This window comes from Diceros bicornis, chromosome 24, assembly GCF_020826845.1.
Source record: "Diceros bicornis minor isolate mBicDic1 chromosome 24, mDicBic1.mat.cur, whole genome shotgun sequence".
Taxonomy (NCBI): Eukaryota; Metazoa; Chordata; class Mammalia; order Perissodactyla; family Rhinocerotidae; genus Diceros; species Diceros bicornis.
In genome coordinates, this window is record NC_080763.1 from 16,060,412 (window position 1) to 16,083,162 (window position 22,751).

Below are 22,751 nucleotides of genomic sequence, written 5' to 3' on the forward strand. Positions count from 1 at the left end.
CCTCTTATGACCCACCTTCTTCCTCGTTCTCGGAGGACCTGGACTCTATGGTCAGTGACGAAGAGGGGCCGGTGTTCTCTCGGCGCACGCGTGCTGCGAGGTGGTTCCGCATGCGCGGTGGGGTTGAGAGAAGCGCACGCTGAGGATCGGCGGTCGCTGCGGGTGGATCAAGTCTGATCTCTCCGATTAAAGAGCGTGGCGCGGGACCCCAGTGCGGGAATCACACACATACCTCAGGTGACTAGTCCCCGGGATCGGTGTCTCCAAGAACTCACTTTGGTTGTGTCCGGTGACAGGGGTGGTCGAGAGAGGGTAGGCCCCGGGCTAACACTCCTTCCCTTTCCCGTCCCTGCGCGGGAAGTGTCTGGACACTTCGGCCGCCACCCGCCGGCTGTGCGTGGGCCTCCTCGCCGGCTCCGTGGCGGTCTTCGCCCGTTGCCGTGGTGTCATTGTACAAGCGGAGGGATCTCGTGAAGGAAAGTGGGCCAGGTGGCTGTACAGCTTCTTCAGTGTGCTTATAGCAAGGATGGTTGAGGTGGGGCGGCCCCGGAGAGCGGTGTCACACCTCGCCCCTTCAATTTTAACAATTGAAGCTCATATTACCTTATCTCTCGAGTTGTGCATTTCTGTAGAATGAGTCACTCTTTGAGTTGAAACTGAAACATAACTATTGAAGAGTCTATTACTCTTAGTATCGGTTTGCCGTGTTTCAGCCCCGATGAGAATAGAGTTGTAGAATTACACGCTGTGGTCTTAGAGTTAAGCGTAACTAAAAACATAAGATAAGAGAATTTTAGGTTTAAATATGTATTTAGCTTGAGGTCCCTTTTATTATCCCCCAAATTTAGGCTACTTTAATTTTCATTAAATAAGAAACATTGTTTCTTGGAAAAAAAGGTGTAGCAGAGAAGTCTGGGTTTCCCCCCCCCCCCCCCGACTGAATGTTATTCGAGGGGAGAAATCTGTAACTGTGTGTTTTTCAACAGTCGGAGAATTATTTATATAGAGCTTTACTGCCTATTCTCAGTTCATCTGATGCCAAATGACAGTTACTGATTGTCAAAAGACCTTAAAAAGAAGCACAATAATGTTTGTAGAGATGGGTGCTTTCTCTTTCAACTACAATGAAATAGATCAAAAACTTTGTGTAGCACTCCTGACTGAAAGGTAGCGTTCAGAGAGTGTAACTGGTAAGTGCTAAAGCTGAATTAGAATTAGCACAAGCGTTTTCTCTATCACTTAAAACACTTTCCTTTGGAAAGGAATGTAGACTTCCTGTGTCCATTATGGTGAGCTGACCATGCACTGGTTTAAGCAAGGAGTCCTAGCCACCGTTTCCCTGGCAAAATCACTGACAGTGCAGGGTATTTGAAATTAGCTTGAAGTTCAGTTAGTATGTTTTGACAGATGGATATTCTTTACCAAAGAACACCTACCATGTTGTAGTACTGTAACATTGAGGCTTTGTGGGTTAAAGACACTCTGGATTTAATGTCAAAAGACTTGGTTTTAGCTCCTGTTCTAGTACTTATTAAGCCTCTGTCCTTGAGGAAGTCATTTAATATGTCTTTTCTTTGGTTCCCTGTTAATTGATTGCTTCACAGGGCTTGTTTCATGGTACCTTATATTGCAATTATTTGCTTCCTAGTTTGTTTCCCACTCTATACTTCAATTCTTTAGGTAAGAGTTGTAATTGTTGTATCAGTAGTGCTTAGTGTATAGTAGATACTGCAAAAATAATTGTTTAATAAATTGTTACAAAATGGAAATAACACCTCCTTTGCCTTTTAATATCTTATATTTGTATAGCACATTACACTTTTCAAAATGTTTTTACATATATTTTGTTTCATTTGATACTCTCCACAAATCTGTGAGGTATATGGCACAAACTAGAAACTAAAGTTCAGTGGGAATACAGTTCCAAGCAACCACAGCCAGTAAGTAGGAGAGCAAGGACTGGAACCCACCTCTAGAGCTATTCCCGAAGTTCACTGTGCTACTTGCCTGACTTGAGGGCTTATTGAGGGCCAAATAAAAGAAGTCAGAGTGCTTTGAAAATTATATAAAGATTGATAGACATCTGGTGTGTGGCTTCGATTTTCCTGACTGACTTTTTAAAAGTTAGTGTTATTATTAGCAGAAATAAGGAGATAATGTTCAAACTGTATCAACCAATATGCAGGTTCTTTGTGAAATGGATTCTTTTTGTCCTTAGCTACTTTCTGTCTTTATTGTGAGTAACATACCGTCAGCAGTATTCCCTTATTTACCCTGTATGTTGCAAAGAGACTTGTACCTCCTAAAGCAGAAGCATTCCTATCTCCCTTCAGGATTCTTTTACACTATTGCCTATGGTCTTCAACCATCAAATTAAGCATTTCTTCCCCCAAATTATCAGCTTTACTATTTGAAGAAACTTGGTAAGTAAACATGGTTAGTACCTGTTAAATCTTTTAAAACTGTTTCACACATTTCCATGATATCATCTATTTTGATACCCAGTTTGAAACTTTTGTCGCTTTCAAATTTTAGTGCTTTACACACAAATATTTGACAACAGTTGTCCAAAAAAAAAGCCCTGTTTTTTCTTTTTTTTTGAATGGAACAGCCAGCTCAGCTGTTTCTTGGTGGGTAATTCTGGCCATTGAATGTCTACTTCCCTTTATTTGCTAAATCCCTGTGTTGTCAAGCTACAAGAGAAATACATCTCTGCCACTATTATTAATATGCTTCTTTATTTTGTGTTAAACAGGCTAGATTAATACCAGAAGTTTGCACTAATCTGTGATATATGCTCCAGCACTAAATATATATATTAATGTTGCTTTTTAAGATGTTTCTAATTGTAATATATTTATCAATAATATTGAGAGAAAATATAGCCTGATGAATAAGAGGACAGACTATGGATCCAGACTTCATAGATTCAAATGCTGACTATCACTTGTTAGCAGTATATGACAGAACAAGTTGCTTAACCTGTGCCTCAGTTGCTCCATCTATAAAATGAAGAGAACTAGGAGGGGAAGTGGTACCTGAGGGAGATGGGCAGTGGCCAGATCATATCCAACCCTGTAGGTACTAGAAAGATGTATAAATCAATGGAAAGCCACTGGGAACATACATGTAGGTCTAGTTAGCCGTTCTCAAACTGCACTGCAGCAGAACTCTGGTGTTCTATGAGCTGGTTGTGGATGTTCTGTCTTAAGATCAAGTAATGGCAGCCTTATTTCCCAATTAAAAAAATAAGTTAGTAAATGAGTTTTCACAAATGTTTCATAGGTCTTTAGGCCCTATTACTGCCTATCTTCTGAGCTTTGACAACAGTAAATTGATTAAGTTTAGCAGAAAAACATGAAAATCATCAACTATGATTAATTTGAGAGCTTCCTTTTAAAAATATCCATCTACTCGTGTTATGATTTCAGGCTTATGGGTCATAAAAGGAATGATGCTGAAAGTAGGCTGGGTGGATCAAAGGGCATAGTTTTAAATATATTTAATGCTTGGAAGTTAAGAGAAACTTAAACTTTACAGAATGCAGATCTATAAAGCTATTCTCAAGATTGGGTATACCTGTTCAACAAAAGAGAAGACTATTTGAGAGTAATGGGAAAAGTAGAAGCTGGAAATTATATGGTAATGATGAATTAAATTGGAGTTTGTTTTAAGAGGAAAATATTTGGAGAGGAGGATACATTTTAGTTTAATATCTTTGGTGATTAATAAATTTTTATTTTTTGTCTTGACATGTGATATTATAATTTTGGCTATGATAAATGATAGGGTATATCATTTGATATATGGTTAAAGTTAGGAATTAAGTAGTCAGAAGATTCTTCCCTTTATGCAGTGGACGGTAGCATATACAATCGTAGCTGACTTGGAGAAAGAGTAGATTTAGTTTTTGGCTGATAGGTTTATAATAGCAATGATGCTTCCCATCATTTGTTATTTCTTAAAATGGTAGTGTTAAAATAGTATTTTACTCTTGAGGTCTACCTTTAATCCTTAGGTCTCAGAGTACATTATAGATGGTCATTATTTTTTATGATACCTCTGAAACTGATGACAGAGAATCATCCAAGCCTTACAAAAATTTGGAGCAAAGTAAAAATTAAAGCTTGGTTCCTGAACGTCCATCTGTTTTCTGGTATCACATAAGAAGTTTAAAGAGATAAGAAGACTAGTAACTTCTTCCACTGGCAAGATGTGGAAAATTGACTGACATTTCTTTATTTTGACCTTAACTGAACACTTACTTGATTCTTTTGTTTAAATTGCAGAATGCCGGGTCTAAGTTGTAGATTTTATCAACACAAATTTCCTGAGGTGGAAGATGTAGTGATGGTGAACGTAAGGTCCATTGCTGAAATGGGGGCTTACGTCAGCTTGCTGGAATACAACAATATCGAAGGCATGATTCTTCTTAGTGAGTTGTCCAGAAGGCGTATCCGTTCTATAAACAAACTCATCCGAATTGGCAGAAATGAATGTGTGGTTGTTATTAGAGTGGACAAAGAAAAAGGTAAGTGAGATAAATATCTAAAATACAAATTTCAGATTTAAAATGGTTTATTTTAAAATATATTTTTTATAAATTGCCTACTGCAGTAAAAAAAAGAACAAAACACCTCCTTTTATGCTTAAACTCTTTTACATACAAAGTTGATAGAGAAGGATGCCAATTAGTCATCTAAATAAGACCTCTTAAGTTAGTAGTGGTTTAATTAGTACATCCTAGGGCTGGTTTTTGTGAGTCAGATAACTTGAATTTTATTCCCAGAGATTATCAGATTTTATTTTATTTTATTTTTATTTTTCCCCCAAAGCCCCAGTAGATAGTTGTATGTCATAGCTGCACATCCTTCTAGTTGCTGCATGTGGGACGCAGCCTCAGCATGGCCGGAGAAGCGGTGCGTCAGTGCACGCCCGGGATCCGAACCCCAGGCCGCCAGCAGCAGAGCACGCGCACTTAACCGCTAAGCCAGGGGGCTGGCCTGAGATTATCAGGATCTTGATCATTGACTTCTTGTTGCCAAACTCAGAAGACACAGATAAATAAACTAGAGTACTAGTTCATTCATATTTGTCAGATGCCTTTTTATTGATTTAAAGCTAAATTAGTAATTAGATTATTGGATGAGTGTGGAAATGGGGCAAAGGTAAATGGATTTTAGAAATATTTTATATAAGCTTTGAAAAAGCAATATACTGCAAACACATACCCAAAACTCAATATTTTTTTTAAATAGCTTTATTAAAGTATAATTTAGGGGCGGCCCTGTGGCTTAGCGGTTAAGTGCGCGAGCTCCGCTGCTGGCAGCCCAGGTTTGGATCCCGGGTGCGCACTGACACACTGCTTCTCCGGCCATGCTGAGGCCGTGTCCCACACACAGCAACTAAGAAGGATGTGCAGCTATGACATACAACTATGTACTGGGGCTTTGGGGGAATAAATAAATAAATAAAAATTAAAAAATAAAAAATAAAACACAATTTGGTGGTTTTAAAAAAAAAGTATAATTTATATAACATAAAATTCACCCAATTTAATTGTTCAACCAAAACCCATTATTATATGTCTCTCTCGTAATCAGAATGTCTGTGACCCCCCCAGATGCTGTGGGATCTTTCAGACAGTGCTGAATGAGTATTTTTTACTTGTTGGGTACCTTATTTTTGGGTTCTGTGTAAATCTTCATGTTTGTTAACACATTTTTTTCTAAACACAGTGAACAATACCGTTAAGTTTTGGGTTCAACTGGCATATTATAGTTAAGATCATTGGTTTCAATCATCTCACTGTAATTTATTGGGTGTTAGTTTAGGTAAGCAGTTACCATCATGCTTAAAAGACCAATCAGTCACCCTGATTGAACTTGTCTCTCTGAATCTCCTCAGCTATCTAGTTAATTGATACTTCTGTAAGTGATTAATTTTATACATAACTGACATTTTATTTTTTTCTGATTATAATCTTAGATGATAAACTTTGGAGACATCTTATGTTATCCCTTAGTAGTGACTACCATTTAGCACATTGATTATTCTAAATGTTTTAGATATGGCTTACTTGTAGCCCCCCCATTGTTAAACTGCTTGAAGACTGAAACTATTATTTAAACTTGTGTAAGTCTTCATATTACTGTCCTAGGAGGACCTAGAATGGTGTCTTACCCTGTATTTTCTATTATATAAAATATATACACAAGAAGGAATCACATATATTTTCAACTGCAATCAGAAAAAATGAAAAGGTATACTTGCGTAAGTATAATAGATACATGTAAAATATTTCCATAACAGCATTGTTTGTACAGTATTAAGTAAAAACAGTAAACAAAAGTCAAAATCGTGGTTAAATAAATCATGACGCATCCATGCAATTTTACAGAGAGTGATATCTGAATATTTTGATATGGAAAAATCTCCAGAGCACGATAAGAAAAAAAACAAAGTATAGAAGATCCTATAGAGGGGATCCATTTCTGCATTTTTGATACTAGAAGATTAGGTCCTGTTGGACAAACTTTTCAACACAATAGCTATAAACCCTGAACAAACGTAAAAAAAACCTCCTGAAGACAATGGGAACAACCAAAAGCAGCCAAAACTGAAGGCAAGTCGACACTTGGAAGAAAGGAACTGCACTAGATAAATTTTACAGCTTTTTGTCTGAGCACATGCTATAGGTAGCTTCAAGCAGGGCAGCTAAAATTCTAGTGGAAACCTGCAGTCTTAATGGCTTAAGAACCAGAGATGAGAGTTCTGGAAAACCACAGCAGCTGGAAAGTATTGATAGAGATTAGGGAAGGGAGAGACACAGAGGGAGAGCCCCTAAGTTTATGTATAAATTCTGCTCAAATCTCTGACTGACCCATGAACTACTAATATACAGAGTGGACTGCAAGCAGCCCAACATCATAAAAATCGAAACAGATTTCGGTTGCTTTCCACCTGGGGAGACAGAGCTTAAATCCAAAGAAGTTTAACTGCCTGCTAAAACAAAAAATCAGTATCCTTAGAGGAACATAAAGGAATTCAGAGTCTCTGCCACATATCATTCAAAATATGCAGGATAGGGGCCGGCCTGGTGGCTTAGCGGTTGAGTGCGCGCGCTCCGCAGCAGCGGCCCGGGTTCGGATCCCGGGCGCGCACCAACGCACGGCTTTTCTGGCCATGCTGTGGCCGCGTCCCACATACAGCAACTAGAAGGATGTGCATCTATGACATACTGGGGCTTTGGGGGGGAAAAAATTTAAAAAACCAACAAAAACAAAACAAAACAAAAAAACAAAATATGCAGGATACAATCCAAAATTGCTAACCATTCAAAGAAACAGGAAAATATGACCCATACAGAAGAGAAAAAGTAAGCAGTGGAGACTGACCTTGAGATGACCCGGATGTTGGAATTTGCAGATAAGGATTTTAAAGCAGATGTTATAACTGCTCAAGGATATTATGAAAAAATGCTTGTAATGAATGAACAAAATGAAATCCCAGTAAAGAAATTAGAGACTCTCACAACTAAAAATAAATTCTAGAAATGAAATGTGTAATATCTAAAAAATTCACTGGATGAGCTAATAGATGAAAGATGACAGAAGGCTGAGTGAAACTTGAAGATCGTTCATTACAAAGGAACCAATTTGAAGAACGCGGGGGGAAAGAGCAACCTATTGAGTATCAAAGGCTCTATTCCAAAATAAGAGGAGAAAGATAAAGGGCAGAAAATATATTTGAATAAATCATAGCCAAAAGTTTCCCATATTTGCTGAAAAAACATAAATTTACAAATTGGAGAAGCTTAGCAAACCTCAAACAGAATAAATATTAATAAGACCACATTTAGGCACATCAAGTTATTGAAAAACAGAGATAAAGAGAAAATCTTGAAAGTAGCTAGAGGCAAATGACACATTATTTACAGAGGAACAGTAATATAAATTACTCTGGCATTCTTATTGGAAATAATGGAGGTCAGAGCATTGAATGACATTTTTAAAGTGCTGAAAGAAAAAAATTGTCAAACCAGAATTCTGTATGTAAAGAAAATATTCAACAATGAAGACCAAAATGAAGACATTTTTCAGGTAAATAAAAACTAAGAGGTGTTATTACCAAATAGACCTGCATTATAAGAAATGGTAAAGGAAATTGTTCAGGGCAAAGAGATGTGATGCCTGAAATGGAAAAGATATAGGTAAATGTAAAACACCATTTTTTTCATATTAAATTCTTTAAAATACATTTAACTGCTTGTCTTGTTTTGTACCCAGGAGATTTTAATTTAGGGAGGTGACTAACAACATGGAGAGGCCAATGCCATTGAAAGATTTTTATTACTTAAGTTTCCCAAGAGATGGGGACATGCCAAGTGATGCAGGGCCACATGAGGAAGCACCAGTTTTGGTCAGAAGGTGGAAGGAGTGAGGGGAATGCCTAGGCCAGAGCCTTTATTAAAGTTTCCACAGGAGAGGCAAGGCAGGTCAGGGTAAACAGTTTAGGGTTGGCTAGTTGGAATAGTTTTGGCAGGCCTTGGTGCATCAGAGCTGTCCCGAGTTGTCTGGTGCCTGCCGCTGGGTTGATTAAGGGCAAGGGGAATAGTCGTTTGGTATGTGAGATTTTGATTAGGAGATGGTAGAGGGTGTGGGCTCTGGATTGCTTAGTTTGCAAGTGAAAGGCTGCTCCTGGTGAGCCCTTTGCCATCTCTAAGAATTGGCTAGCCCTGGGAGGGGGAGTCTCTGCCCAGTCAGCCAGACCACAAATGTCAGAGCATCACGAATACAGAAAATATAGTTAATACAATTGACCCTGTGATGAATGGATGCCAAACAGACAAATACAGAATCTTTTGGTTAGCTTTCATTTGGATAATTGAAAATTATTAGTTCCCCCCACGAAGGTAATAGGGAGTATAAAATGACATGATAATAAAAATGCATTTCTGAGAACAAAAATCTCTTATACTTCTTATGCAGTGTTTTGTTGATATGATTTTAGTGGGGACTAGGTGTAGGTATGCCAACCAAACAATCTGGTTGTGAAAATTTGTCACAGTGGTATGCTGACACCTGGACAGAGATAATTTTTTTCAAAATTTTCTCATACAGGGTATATTGATTTGTCAAAAAGAAGAGTTTCTCCAGAGGAAGCAATCAAATGTGAAGATAAGTTCACCAAATCCAAAACTGTAAGTTGATTTTTGACTCAAATTAATCCACTATTTGATGGGTTTAATAAACAATCAGCATGTGATGTTCCTGGCAGAAAAATTAAAAACAAAACATATTTACTGTAACTCTGTATTTCTGTTTCCAGTTATGTGTTACGTAGAAAAATAATTTGAAGACTTAATTTCAAAAGAATATGACTACAGTGTTTTTGTCTCGTGGTGTTACTATCTTAAAGCATTGCTTATGATCTGATATTCTCAAATCAGTACTGGACGTTAGTGTTTTTAAGCTGTTTTAGGTTAAATTAACTATGGGTGATTTCAGCTGATTTGGCTTGTCATAACATGTAGTTAACATGTAGTTCATGGGCCGGCCCCGTGGCTTAGCGGTTAAGTGCGCGCGCTCCGCTACTGGCGGCCTGGGTTCGGATCCCAGGCGCGCACCGACGCACCACTTCTCCGGCCATGCTGAGGTTGTGTCCCACGTACAGCAACTGGAAGGATGTGCAGCTGTGACATACAGCTGTCTACTGGGGCTTTGGGGGAAAAATAAATAAATAAAATTATAAAAAAAACAAAAAAAAACAAAAAACATGTAGTTCTTGACTTTCAATCCTGTTCTGGGATAAAGGTCACAGAGACAACCAACTGTTGTATGTTAAGAGTGAGCAAGGGTTTATAAAATGTCTGTGAATCTAGGAAAGCAAGGCAGGGGCCAGTTACTAGTTTGGGGGTTTTTTCCCCTAGTTTGTTGGGGTTATTTCTTTTTCCTTTTCTTATTATTTTTGCTGTAATTTCCTACTTATCCACAGTAAGCACTGATAAAGCAAGAAAAGCCATTTCTTCATTCTTCATCTTCTGTGTGTATTTTTCTGTTCTCTGGTCCTTTTTAGATTATCCTTCATTCCCTGGATCCTCAGTTCTTTTTTTTTTTTTTTTTTTTGGTGAGGAAGATTGGCCCTGAGCTAACATCTGCCAATCCTCCTCTTTTTTTGCTGAGGAAGACTTGCCCTGGGCTAACATCCATGCCCGTCTTCCTCTACTTTATATGGGACGCCGTCACAGCATGGCTTGACAAGCGGTGCGTCGGTGCGTGCCCGGGATTCGAACCGGCGAACTTCAGGCCGCCGCAGCGGAGCACGTGCACTTAACCGCTTGCGCCACTGGTCTGGCCCCCATCCTTGGTTCTTAATGGCACTATTTCTGTTGTTTCTGTTTTCTTTGCCCTTCTCTTGTGTCTTTTGTTGTCTTCTGCCATGTGTGTTTCTGTCCTCAAGATAAAATGCCAAGAAAACAATGTTTAAATGAAGGGAAGATTTTTAAAATTTTTCTTAACCCCAGTAAGAGAGAGAATAAAAATATAAAAGCCATCAGACCATTACCCAAATCTTTCCCTTTGTTTCATTGATGTGTTTGCTATTACTGCAGTGTGGTTTGCACATTTGAAAACACTGTCAGTAAAATCCCATTTCAATAAACTCTAGGACCTTGCCACTCAGAATGTAGTCTCTGGACCACTAGCATTTGCATCACCTGACTGCTTATTAAAAATGCAGGATCTCAAGTCCCACCAAGTTTGAGAATCCAAATTTGAGAAGCACTGCTCTAGGAAACTTCCATTTTGTCTTGTCTTCCTAGAATATTGTAAAATAGGTATGTTAGTAGATCTTCTCATCCTGATAAGATGGTAGAATGAAGTAGCCAATGTTAGTAGTTTTCCTCAGGTAATTTTCATGTGTAATTAACATGAAAACCTCCTTTCTTACACTCTTTCTCTTCGTTAAGCCCTTTTATTTTTAGGAGATTAGAAAAAGTTTGGCAGCAGTGGGTAGGAGGTGATTAGAATTGAAGGATAACTGTTAAATGATAACAGACCAAAAGAAATACTAAAATCTCAATCCTGGTACTATGCTTTCCTATGGAGTAGTAGTAATAATAGCTTACATTTGTATAATACATTTGTATAATATTTTCCATTTATAGTGTGTATTTGTATATATTTGATCTATGTAAGAGCTCTCTGCAATAAAAAGGAGCGATACTAGTATCTCCCTTTTCCAGATGAGGAAAGAAATTCAGAGGTTAATTTGTCCCAGAGTTGACCTGATCTGGGTCTTGGGATGCTAAATTCTCTACTGTTTCTACTTGTTATACCCACTTGAGTTAATTATGGGACAGCAAATATTTCTATATGGAGAAAGTATTTGTTGTGTGGCGATCTTTTATTGTTAAGGAATTATTGTGATCAAATTAACCAAAGGTTTGTTTTTATATGCTGTCTACTGAAATGTAAAAATATCTAGTTTTTTGGGCCAGCCCCATGGCATAGTGGTTAAGCTTGGCGTGCTCCACTTCGGCGGCCCGGGTTTGTGGGTTAGGAACCTGGGCATGGATCTACACCACTTGTCAGCCATGTTGTGGTGGCCACCCACATACAAAATAGAGGAAGATTGGCACAGATGTTAGCTCAGGGCGAATCTTCCTCAGCAAAGAAAAAAAAATCTAGTTTTTTTATAGACCTCTTCCCTTTGAGTTGTTGAGCTCTTCCTTTTGTGTCTAGGTTTACAGCATTCTTCGTCATGTTGCTGAGGTGTTAGAGTACACCAAGGACGAACAGCTGGAAAGCCTGTTCCAAAGGACTGCCTGGGTCTTTGATGACAAGTACAAGAGACCCGGATATGGTGCCTATGATGCATTTAAGCATGCAGTCTCGTAAGAACACCTTCTTGGCTCTGCTTCTACCTTGATATCACAGCTGCTGGGTCTAGCACACAGGTTGAGAGCCTGACATTTAATAGTACAACATCTTTGTATTAAGTCCTTGCCAAATTTAGGTTAAAATATTTCTGTGTAAAAGGCTCATAATGTGGGGCCAATCCTATATAGCCAAGCCTATGTAATTTTGTATACCATAGGTACATAAACCATTTGTTTTCATCTCACACTACTCCCTTACATATTTTCCTCTCCTGGTTTTGTTATTGTCTTAGGTGACTTCAGGACAAATAGATGTCTCATTTAAAACCGTAATCTCTTGTTTTCTATACCTCAGTTCCTTAGACCTTCAGCCCACCCACTTTAGCCAGTCTTCCATATGGCCTCACCCTGGTCTGACTATCACCAGGATTCGCTCTGCCTCCAGAACATTTAATTCACACATTCTGTTCTTTTACCACAGCTTCCAGTCCTTCCAGCTCCCACATAGTTGGTCCTACTCTGTGTCTTCTTAATTCTTATGTCAGGCTCGGATTCCAAACCTTTTTTTTCTCCCTGTTTTTTCACTCTTTCATGCCTTCTCTTTCTTATTCAGCATAGGTACACCATGGCCCATCATTTCAGCAACTTTCTTGCCAATATCATGAGCTCTTGCCCTGTTTTTCCTTCTGTTACATCCAGCTTGGATCGATGTTCCTGCCTTCTCTGCACTTGTAGACTGCTGGGTGCTGCTAGGAAAAACCATAGTCTTGCAGGTTGGTGCCACTGCATATTCATGGCCTCTAACCTCAGCTGGGCCTTCACTGCTGCCCCACATTCTCTCTGCTCCTGGTCAGTTCTTCTTCCCATTCTTAGAGTGGCTGTTTTAGAGCTTTCCCACACTCTTCCCCAGATACCCACTCCACCCCTTTTTCCTCACTTTCAGCTGGTGTGCTCACTACCTATTTTATAAAGAAAATAGAAGCCATTGCACAGAATCTCCTCTACTTCCTTCCACTATCGCAGCAAACTTATCTCCATCCCACCTGTCATTACCTCCTGTCACACTGGAGTTTGTATCCTTCCTGCTCTCAAAATAATCTTACCACCTGGGCCCAGCTTTTGCTCAGGGATCTCTCTCCATCCATTATTCCTTCTCTTGAGTCTTCAGCCTTTCCCTTATTGTTTTGCTCCATCAGCTTAAAAATAATACTCTGATTTCTCCCATTTATACAAAAAAAACAAACTTCTCAACCTTCCCTCTACTCTCTCCTGTAGCAGGCACAGTGTCCTCTCCTTTTAACAGCCAGATTTCTTCAGTTCTCTGTTACTGTCTCTACTGCTGCACCTTCCACTCCTTCCTAAGTGTTAATGCTCCATAAGCAGCCTCACTACTGCAGTGAGGTTACTCTCCCAAGCCTTGTGCTGCCGTGGGATATTGGTCCCCTCAGCCCTCAGAATGGTTGAGTGGGACCTGGGCCCATTAGAGCCTCCAGCAAGCAGACTCATTTGGTTCTCCAAATCCCTTCCAGTTTACCTCTCATGTGACTTTTTTTTTTTTATATCATGTTGTGGGAAAGGTGAGAATAATAATGATAATTATAGTAGCTGACATTTACATAATTCTTTGAACAACCTATAGTATAAATGCTATTAATTCTTATCTTATAGATGAGAAAACTAAGGCAGAGATTAAATGATTTGTCCAAGTTTGCATAGCAAGTGGTAGAGCCAGAATTCAAACCTAGGCGTTCTGACTCCATCCAGAGTTTATGCTGTTAACCATCAAGTACTACTTTGTATTTCTATCCTCCCTGACTTCAGTCCTGCACTCCTCAGTCAGTACATTTTTTAGCTTGCCATCATCATCCAGTCCCAGCTTACCTCTCCTAGCTTCCATCTCCAGCACCCCCTCTGTTACCACTCAGCCTTGGCATGTATTATTCCCTTTCCCTTAACTTGCTTCATCAGCCATACAGCGACTGTCCAAATTTAAGTAACGCTAATACTTTGCCACGTATACTTCATATTTTTTTTCTTTTAATTAAGAAATAAAATTTCTGAGATAGTTGGAAACAGTATTTTACCACTCCCAGCCCATTCCCCTCACTCATCAGTGGTAACCACTATTCTGAAATTAGTGTGTATCATAAGCATTTATGTTTTTATGGTTTTACTACATATATGTATCCATAAAGTAGATATATATAAAAGCATTTCATGTATTTAAAATTTATTCTATCATTGTATCTTTGTACCTTGAATTTTTACTCATAAGGCTGTCGTTGAACAGGATTTCTCCAAATTAATAGATGTATGCCTACTTCATATTAATTCCTATGTAGTGTTTCATTGTGAGAATATGCTTTATTTATTTGTTCCTCTATTAAGAGATGTTTAGGTAATTCTTGCCTCCCATTTTTCCCCCTATTTTTCAAACAGTGCTATGATAAATATCGATATGTAGTCTCTGTGTGTACGCGTTTGTGAGTTTCTAAGGTATATACCTACGAATAGCATTGTTGGGTCATAGGATTGATTATATGTATCTTTAAATTTACTCAGTTTTGCCAGAATACTCTCCAAATTGGTTCTACAAGTTATATTCCCTCTAGCAGCATTCCTGTTTCTCTTCATCCTCACTAACATTTGGTGTATATCTCAGATTTTCTTTCCTTTTGCCAAACTGATGGATGTACAATAGTATCTTATTTTGGTTTGCATTCTGTTGGTTGTTGTTGGTTGTTGGTGAAGATAAGAACTTTCTTATGTTTATTGATTATATTTCTTCTGTGAAACATCTGTTCATCTCATTTGCCCATTTTCTGTTGGTTTGTCTTCTTGTTGCTTTGTAGGCAGGACTCATTGAATGAAAGTTGCCTCCACCCCAATTTTTTTGTCTTTCCTTCCTTAACTTGTGCTTTTGAAGCCTGATGCTTGCTTATGCCATTCGTGTTTTAATACATCATAACTTTCTTATGACAGTTCTACCTTTGCTTATTAAAGTCCTACTATTCTTAGTCATTATTTCATTTATTTATGTATGTATGTATGTATTCATTCTTTCATCCATTCAGCAAACATACCAGTGACTAAGACCCTAGTGCCTGTCTTGTGGCACTTAGAGTCAGGTGAAATGCCACTTTATCCATAAAGCCCTTCCTCGTCCCAGTAACTGAAAGTAATACCTTTCTCTCCTCACTCCCAGGGATGCAATTTTAGTTTTAAATGTTTCTCCATGATTTTGTTCTTTATTTTATTTTTTAATTTTTTAATTTAATTTTATTTTTTTTATGTGTGTGTGTGAGGAAGATTGGCCCTGAGCTAACATCTGCCAATCCTCCTCTTTTTTTGCTGAGGAAAACGGGCCCTGGGCTAACATCCATGCCCCTCTTCCTCTACTTTATATGGGACGCCACCACAGCATGGCTTGACAAGTGGTGCGTCGGTGCGCGCCCGGGATCCGAACTGGCAAATCCCGGGCCACCGCAGCAGAGCGTGCGCACCTAACCGGTTGCACCACTGGGCTGGCCCCCAGGATTTTGTTCTTTCGAAGCTAATTTTTAAGGTCCTTGAAGTGGAGACTGCTAATTACATGGAAATGTTTCATATATTATAGTGGGATGTCTGTTGTATTAGGAGATATTTTAAATTGCTTACTTTAACCAGATTTCTAAAATTTTTGTTTTAATAATAGTCACTTGGGTGTTTTCTATTTGTCATAGACTGCTAAGTGCTTTACTTGCATTATCTCATTTAATACCACAATCCTATGAGATGTACTGTTTTCATCCTCATTTTACAAATTTAGAAAGAGGTCTTTGGAAAGGCCCAAGACACATAGTTACTTAAGTGTAAAGCTAAGATTTGAACTCTGATTCTGATATTAAAGCCTGTGCTTTTAAACATTATTCTGTATTGTGTTTGGTATTGCAATTATCAGTAGAGTAACCTTGACCTTTTGTTGTTTTTATCAGAGATCCCTCTATTTTGGACAGTTTAGATTTGAATGAAGATGAACGGGAAGTACTCATTAACAATATTAATAGGCGTTTGACCCCACAGGCTGTCAAAATTCGAGCAGGTAAATGATTTTTTTAAATAATGTTTAAAATATTTTGCATGTACCAAAAAGCTGTTAAATAGTGTGCCTTACCAAAGAGTATGTTGCCACATCAACATCTATACATTTTTCTAGATCTTTTGTTGTTGTTGTTGTTTTTTTTTTGTGAGGAAGATCAGCCCTGAGCTAACATCCGTGCTAATCCTCCTCTTTTTGCTGAGGAAGACTGGCCCTGAGCTAACATCTATTGCCAATCCTCCTTTTTTTTCCCTTTTTCTCCCAAAGCCCCAGTAGATAGTTGTATGTCATAGTTGCACACCCTGCTAGTTGCTGTATGTGGGACGCCGCCTCAGCATGGCCGGAGAAGCAGTGCGTCGCTGCGCGCCCGGGATCCGCTAGTAGTGGAGCGCGCGCACTTAGCTGCTAAGCCACGGGGCTGGCCCCTATAAATTTTTCTAAATGTTTGTTTTTGATAACAGGAAAAGTTTAAGAAATTATGTTTGCTTCTACTGAATCATCATGAAATGTGTATATTGACACAAGTGAAAACTGTCATGAGTTAGCTAACCTTAAGTTAGCCTTTTTTTTTAAATGAGGGGATTTATTTTGTTTTAGTAGATACTTGAAAATATTCTAACAGTACAGTAATATCCTCCCATGTCTCTGGATTAACAGCTGTTAATAGTTTGCCATATTTCAGACATTTTTCCTATACACATATGCTGTATAGGAATGTCTGCTGTTTACATTCAGATATAAACTTTTTTTTTTCTTACAGAGATGGGATAATGCTATGCAAAATTTTCTCCAACTAGATTTTTCCACTTGGTGTGTCATGGCTGCCCTTCCATGTAGAACATAGGTATCTTTTGTTCTTTAAAATGTCTAGGTAATAGTCCACACAATGATAAACCTTAACATAAACCAGTCCCCTCTTGAAGAACACTTAGGTTGTACCAATTTTTTCATTATTTCAAAAAAAACTGCAAATTAACACCATTATACATACACACTTACCCATTTATGCAAGTGTTCTGTAAGGCAAATTCCTAAACGTAGAACTACTGGGTTGAAGGGTATGTAATTTCTAAACTGTTAAACAATTTGCAATTATTGTTTCATTCAGTCTTCATAACACCCCTTCTCTCCATCTTATAAATAAGGAACTGAAGCACAGAGAGGTTGGAATCATGAATTTAACCCAGGCATAGCCACGAATTCATAGTGTGTGTTAATTGTCTCTGTCATTTATAGTTTTATCACTCGGGCTTGATGAGGATGAGGAGATACAATTTCACTGCATATTCAGATATTTTTAATTATGAAAGTTAATAGCTGGGATTAGTTTCTAATTGAAAGAATGATGAAAGCTTTCATAAGTATTTGAATACTAGTGTACCTGCCGTATTTCTGATTTCTTTTAAGCCTTTAAATATTTTTTTGCATTTTTTGGTATAAGCATTTGAATTTGTATAATTTTAGATATTGAAGTGGCTTGTTATGGTTATGAAGGCATTGATGCCGTAAAAGAAGCCCTGAGAGCAGGTTTGAATTGTTCTACAGAAACCATGCCCATCAAGGTAAGTAGTCAGTTTTCTCCCTCCCTGCTAATTATCCACCTCAAGCAAATCAGATTTTTTTTATGGTCATGTTTCTTAACAAGTGTTATGAAAAGTGGTTTTTGTTGGTATTTCTAGGGGGTGTTTATGAGCATGTGTAGGCTTTTAGTTGTAGTTACCGCTACTGTCACAGTGAAGAGGGATTCCTGTTGGTATTTAGTGCCAGAGGGCTAGCTATGCTAAACCTCCTTTACAATAAAGAGTTACTATGCCCATAATGCTCATAGAATCTTGAAAAGGGCAACATATTCTCTCATAGTCACACACAACTTTTAGGAGTTTTGGTCTGAATCTTTAATTAGCGATAAAATTAACAAGATGGTTGTCATTCAGAATTTCTTAGAAGAATTTCTTCTATCAGTTTAGTTTAGAACCAAATAGGAGTTTTTGTGTTTTAGAGACAAATTACCCATTATGCTGGTGATTGCTATAGTTAGTTTTTCCATGGAAGATACCCAGAAGTCAAAATTCTTCATGTTCAGGATTGCAGTGGACTGTTAATATTTATTTATTTTATTTTTTTTGTGAGGAAGATAAGCCCTCAGCTAACATCTGCCAATCCTCCTCTTTTTGCTGAGGAAGACTGGCTCTGGGCTAACATCCATGCCCATCTTCCTCTACTTTATATGGGACGCCCCCACAGCATGGCTTGACAAGCGGTGCATCAGTGTGCACCCGGGATCCAAACCCAGTCCACCAGCAGTGGAGCGCACACACTTAACTGCTACGCCACCGGGCCAGCCCCTGCAGTAGACTGTTTGTACTACTGCATTAGATCACTATATCAGTTAGCTTTTGCTACATTAAAAAAACCACCCCAAATTGTTGATCTACAGAAATTGGGAGTTAAGTTTTGGGGTGACTTGTTAAGGCAGCAGATTAACAAAACAGTTCTCGAACATCCTAAAAGTTGTGTGTCTCATACTGAATTTTTGTCTTCTTCCTTAGATTAATCTAATAGCTCCTCCTCGGTATGTGATGACTACAACAACCCTGGAGAGAACAGAAGGTCTCTCTGTCCTCAATCAAGCTATGGCTGTTATTAAAGAAAAGATTGAGGAAAAGAGGGGTGTCTTCAATGTTCAAATGGAGGTGAGATGAATACTGGTTTTGCCTTGTTTTTAAAGTTTTTAAGAAATTTATGTCATCTGAATGATTTGCATTCTAAAATACCTAATGACTGCCTTTTAAAACATGAGATACATTTAGGATTATAACTCTGGTAAGCGTAAAATAATCATTGACTCAGAGGATTCCAAAAAGGGCTTTTTATACATAAATAAGAACTATCGTGGGATGGTTATTCAAGACTATGGTCACTGATGGTGTTAGGTTCTTTACCCCTCCAGGGGAAAAAAAATAGGCAATGAAAATGAGTGATGAGTTAGTGTCAGAATTTAATATGGAATGCTTAAAATTTGATCTCAGAATTAGAAACAAGAGTAGTCTCCTGTATTTTCCTCATCTCAACAAGAATGAAACCTAATTTTCATACATATGGGTGTGTGTATATGATGATCTTTCTGTGGAAAGGAATAGTAAGTAATTTATTTTGAACCCAGAAGAGGCATTTTTACAGGACATCTTTTTGTGGGTTTGAAAGATATAGCCACTGAGATTATTTTTATATATTTTCAGTTTTAGCTTATAAAAATGACAGGAGATAGGGGACCAGCCCAGTGGCATAGCCGTTAAGTTGACGCACTCCACTTCGGCAGCCCGGGGTTCCCAGGTTCGGATCCTGGGCATGGACCAATGCACCGCTTGTCAAGCCATGCTGTGGTGGCATCTCATATAAAGTGGAGGAAGGTGGGCATGGATGTTAGCCCAGGGCCAGTCTTCCTCAGCAAAAAGAGGAGAATTGACAACGGATGTTAGCTCAGGGCTAATCTTCTCTCCCCCCCACCGCCCCGCAAAAAAAGGAAAGAGTATTGCATTTTAATACACACATATTTCTTTTTCCTGTATTGTCTTGTTCTCATAAATTTCTTCCATTACTTATCTAATGGAATTTATCACTGATATGTCAGCACTCAAAAGCAGAGTTGTTAGAAAGAAAAGTGTTTAAGAGTTAAAATACCAGGCAGTAATAGTATTGAAATTGAATTTGTGAACCATTTAACTACTTCACTTTGAAATTATGCCTCTGCTTCCGCAGCCCAAAGTGGTCACAGACACGGATGAGACTGAACTTGCGAGGCAGCTGGAGAGGCTTGAGAGAGAAAATGCAGAAGTGGATGGAGATGATGATGCAGAAGAAATGGAAGCCAAAGCTGAAGATTAACTTTGTGGGAAACAGAGTCCAGTTTAAGGAACACAAAGCAGCCCTTCTTGGCTGAAAACCCTAGACTTGAAAGTTTTCCAGTATTGAAAACTTCAAAGCTGAATATTTTTTATTTCCAAGTATTTAAATGTTCCAACAGACCAAAACGTGAAATGCCCTCCTAAATGTCAGCTGTTTTCACACAGTAGCTCCAACACATTTTTAAGGGAGTGGCCTGATTTCACTAGAGACAAATCTTTAAGCTAAGAACAGTTATAAATTGGGCTTGTGATTTCCATTTCTGATGTCTCCAGATTGGCACCCCTTTGTAGTTCAGTGCCTCCATGAGATTTGCCAGGGGCGCCCAAAGCAAATAGTCCCAACCTTTCTATATAAAATGTATCAAGCAAACATTAAATAAATTTCTGGGATATTTAACTATAGGCTTCTTCCTTCTTATCACCAGTTAAAAGCATTATGAATACTAAGACCCTAATTCTATCATCTTCATTTTAGTCTAGATGTAGAAATATAAGGACAGGTGACCAAAAGATATATACAGCAGATCCTTTCAAAAGGAGGGTTTAGAAGAAATAATTTTATCTTTAACACAGTGAAAGCTGACTCTGAGGGGAAAAAAGCCTTAAAATGCAATTAAAGAGTTACATTGGTTGTGTGCCTTTTACCTATTTGAGACTGATGACAACATGTGGTATGAGGGAGAATTTATCACACTGGTCCTCGGTGGTGTACTGAGCTGCTTGCCTTGAGTTTGTAATTCAGGGTGGTAAAGTATGTTTTTTTCTTAAATGCTGCTGCTTTAATTTAGTTATTTTGAGTATCATCGCCCAGCTTTTGATTTTTTTGTTTTCAATTAAAATATTCACTAGGTGCCACTTAGAACTTCAGTTCTCTTTATAATAGAATAGGGATGTGTTTGAACACAATTAGAACAATATTTCTACATGTTGCCATTATTTTTATCTTTACAAACTAATTATTTTAAAGGTATATAGATTTAAAGGTAAATAAATAATAAATATAAAGGTGAATAAATTTCATAGATAACACATGGTTTGAAGTTAACTGCTTCAGTAGCCAGAGTGTAGAAAGTCTTGAGTTACTTTGGTCTGCTTCATAGATTGAATCTCTTAAGATACTTGAAGTACTAGATATATTAATTATTCCTAAGAATAGTTATTTAAATACTTAGAAAATTAAACCTAACCCATCCTGGTCAATCTAGGACTAAACTCAAAATTAAAGGGACTGAAAAAGAGGAGTGTATTGATGAGACAGTTTGGGCCATTTGTGAAGGTTTGTCCCTTTAATTTAGCAGACTACTAGCTTTTTAAATGCAGAAGTCTAACTTCATATGGCCATTTCCACAAGGGAGCCATGATTGCTAGCTGGCATGCTACACTGGGAATATTTAGAGGCGAGTCCAGATGTGCTCAAAACTGGCACATAATTTTCACCATTGTCTTTTTGAGGAGTCAAAAAACAAGTCTATAAAGCTTGCAGCATCAAGAATGTCATCAGAATATAACAGGTGATTCTTAAATGTTTGCTGTAGGCAGGGAAATTGAATTTTTACTGAAATTTTTTATACTTCAAAAGCCATAACTATTGAGAAATACTGGTGGCCTCCATGGTGAGTGATTTTATGCCATGCAGGCCTTTTGCTTAATTCCATAACACTTTTTTACAAATTTATGACCCTTGCCAGAGAAAAGATTAATACCTCACTGATACCATGAAGGAGAAAACTGAACTTAAAGTATACACCCTGCTGATCTAAAAATATCACTTTCAAATATGGGGACAAGAAACACACTCAGCTCCAAATAACTTGAGGGACAGGTTGACGAAGACAGTTTACCAGCTTATCCAAATCTTGGATCTTTCCCCAAAAAGCCTCTTCATTAAAAATTAATTTCATCTGTTCCCCATTCTGCCTTTGATTGAGGTCAAGTGGGTATCAACTCATATAACTGAAAATTAGCAATAGTTTAGTTCTCATTTATGCATAAATTAATTGAAAATCAAAAATGGCCAAGAAAAAATAGGAACAAACTGTTTTTCATGTTTTATAGCAAAACAGGACAAACCAGTACTTAGGTGGATAATGTTTGAATATTGAGTAGGAACCTACAGAAACATGCTAAGCACTACGTCATGCTAAGCAGTACAGTTATTACTCAGCTGCCATACTTTCAGCCATTCTTAACCTAGCTACTTTTACATCAAGAACAATTAAAATGGATTTTTAAAAATTCAAGTGCTGGTATGTTGGTGAGAGTTGTTCCCTGATTTGCCGCAATGTGATGGTTATTACTTTCCAAGGCATGAAGATTCTGATAGCTCCTATCCAGAGTGGGGTGGAGTTGTGCCAATTTGGAGTCAAGAAGCCATCAAACCAAATGCAGTTGAATTCAAGTAAACACCTGTTGATGATTTTAAAAGCAATAACGAAACGAATTCCAGGGACAGTAGACCTTGGGGAAATGCCAAATGGAAAATGGTGCTTTAAAAGGCAGTCTCTTACCATGTAAGGATAAAGTAAAACCTCATTAGCTTGGAATACCTGACCATTCAGGGCAGGTATTCCAGACAAGATGAAGAGGAGACAGTTCAAACTATTTAAGAGGACAAATTTTTACTTAAGCACTTTGGAAGTATCTACTCCCCTTAAATGTAAGTTACCTATCTTTATCTATTCATTAAAGGAAGTCTAAGCACTTGTACTTGGCAAGAATGCTGGCAGTAGCTTGTGCCAGATTACTGTATAAACTTGAAAGTAATAAAAATATTTTTAAAGATATTGTATGATACAGACTTTTCACTACTTCAGATTAACCTCCTAACTGGTGAAGCTTCTTGGTACCTATTTGTCTCAGTTAATGTTCACTTTAAAACCAAAATTTC

The 22,751-nt window shown here is 38.0% G+C and overlaps 1 protein-coding gene across 1 annotated transcript; it reads left to right on the forward strand.

Annotated features, from left to right (window-relative positions):
* Positions 1–87: 87 nt before the first annotated feature.
* EIF2S1 (eukaryotic translation initiation factor 2 subunit alpha) lies at positions 88–20,261 on the forward strand. The gene is made up of 8 exons (XM_058567160.1): positions 88–237; positions 4,290–4,531; positions 9,123–9,202; positions 11,745–11,896; positions 15,856–15,962; positions 17,424–17,521; positions 18,509–18,652; positions 19,719–20,261. Exons 2-8 carry the CDS (start codon positions 4,291–4,293, stop codon positions 19,842–19,844), a joined length of 948 nt encoding a protein of 315 aa, XP_058423143.1. The 5' UTR covers positions 88–237; position 4,290; the 3' UTR covers positions 19,845–20,261.
* Positions 20,262–22,751: the final 2,490 nt, after the last annotated feature.

Bases quoted from the DNA above. Each gene is read 5' to 3' on its own strand.
- EIF2S1 (XM_058567160.1), top strand. From the start codon at position 4,291: ATGCCGGGTCTAAGTTGTAGATTTTATCAACACAAATTTCCTGAGGTG. The intron at 11,897-15,855 runs GTAAGAACACCT...TGTTTTTATCAG, and splicing joins GCATTTAAGCATGCAGTCTC to AGATCCCTCTATTTTGGACA. The intron at 15,963-17,423 runs GTAAATGATTTT...GTATAATTTTAG, and splicing joins GGCTGTCAAAATTCGAGCAG to ATATTGAAGTGGCTTGTTAT.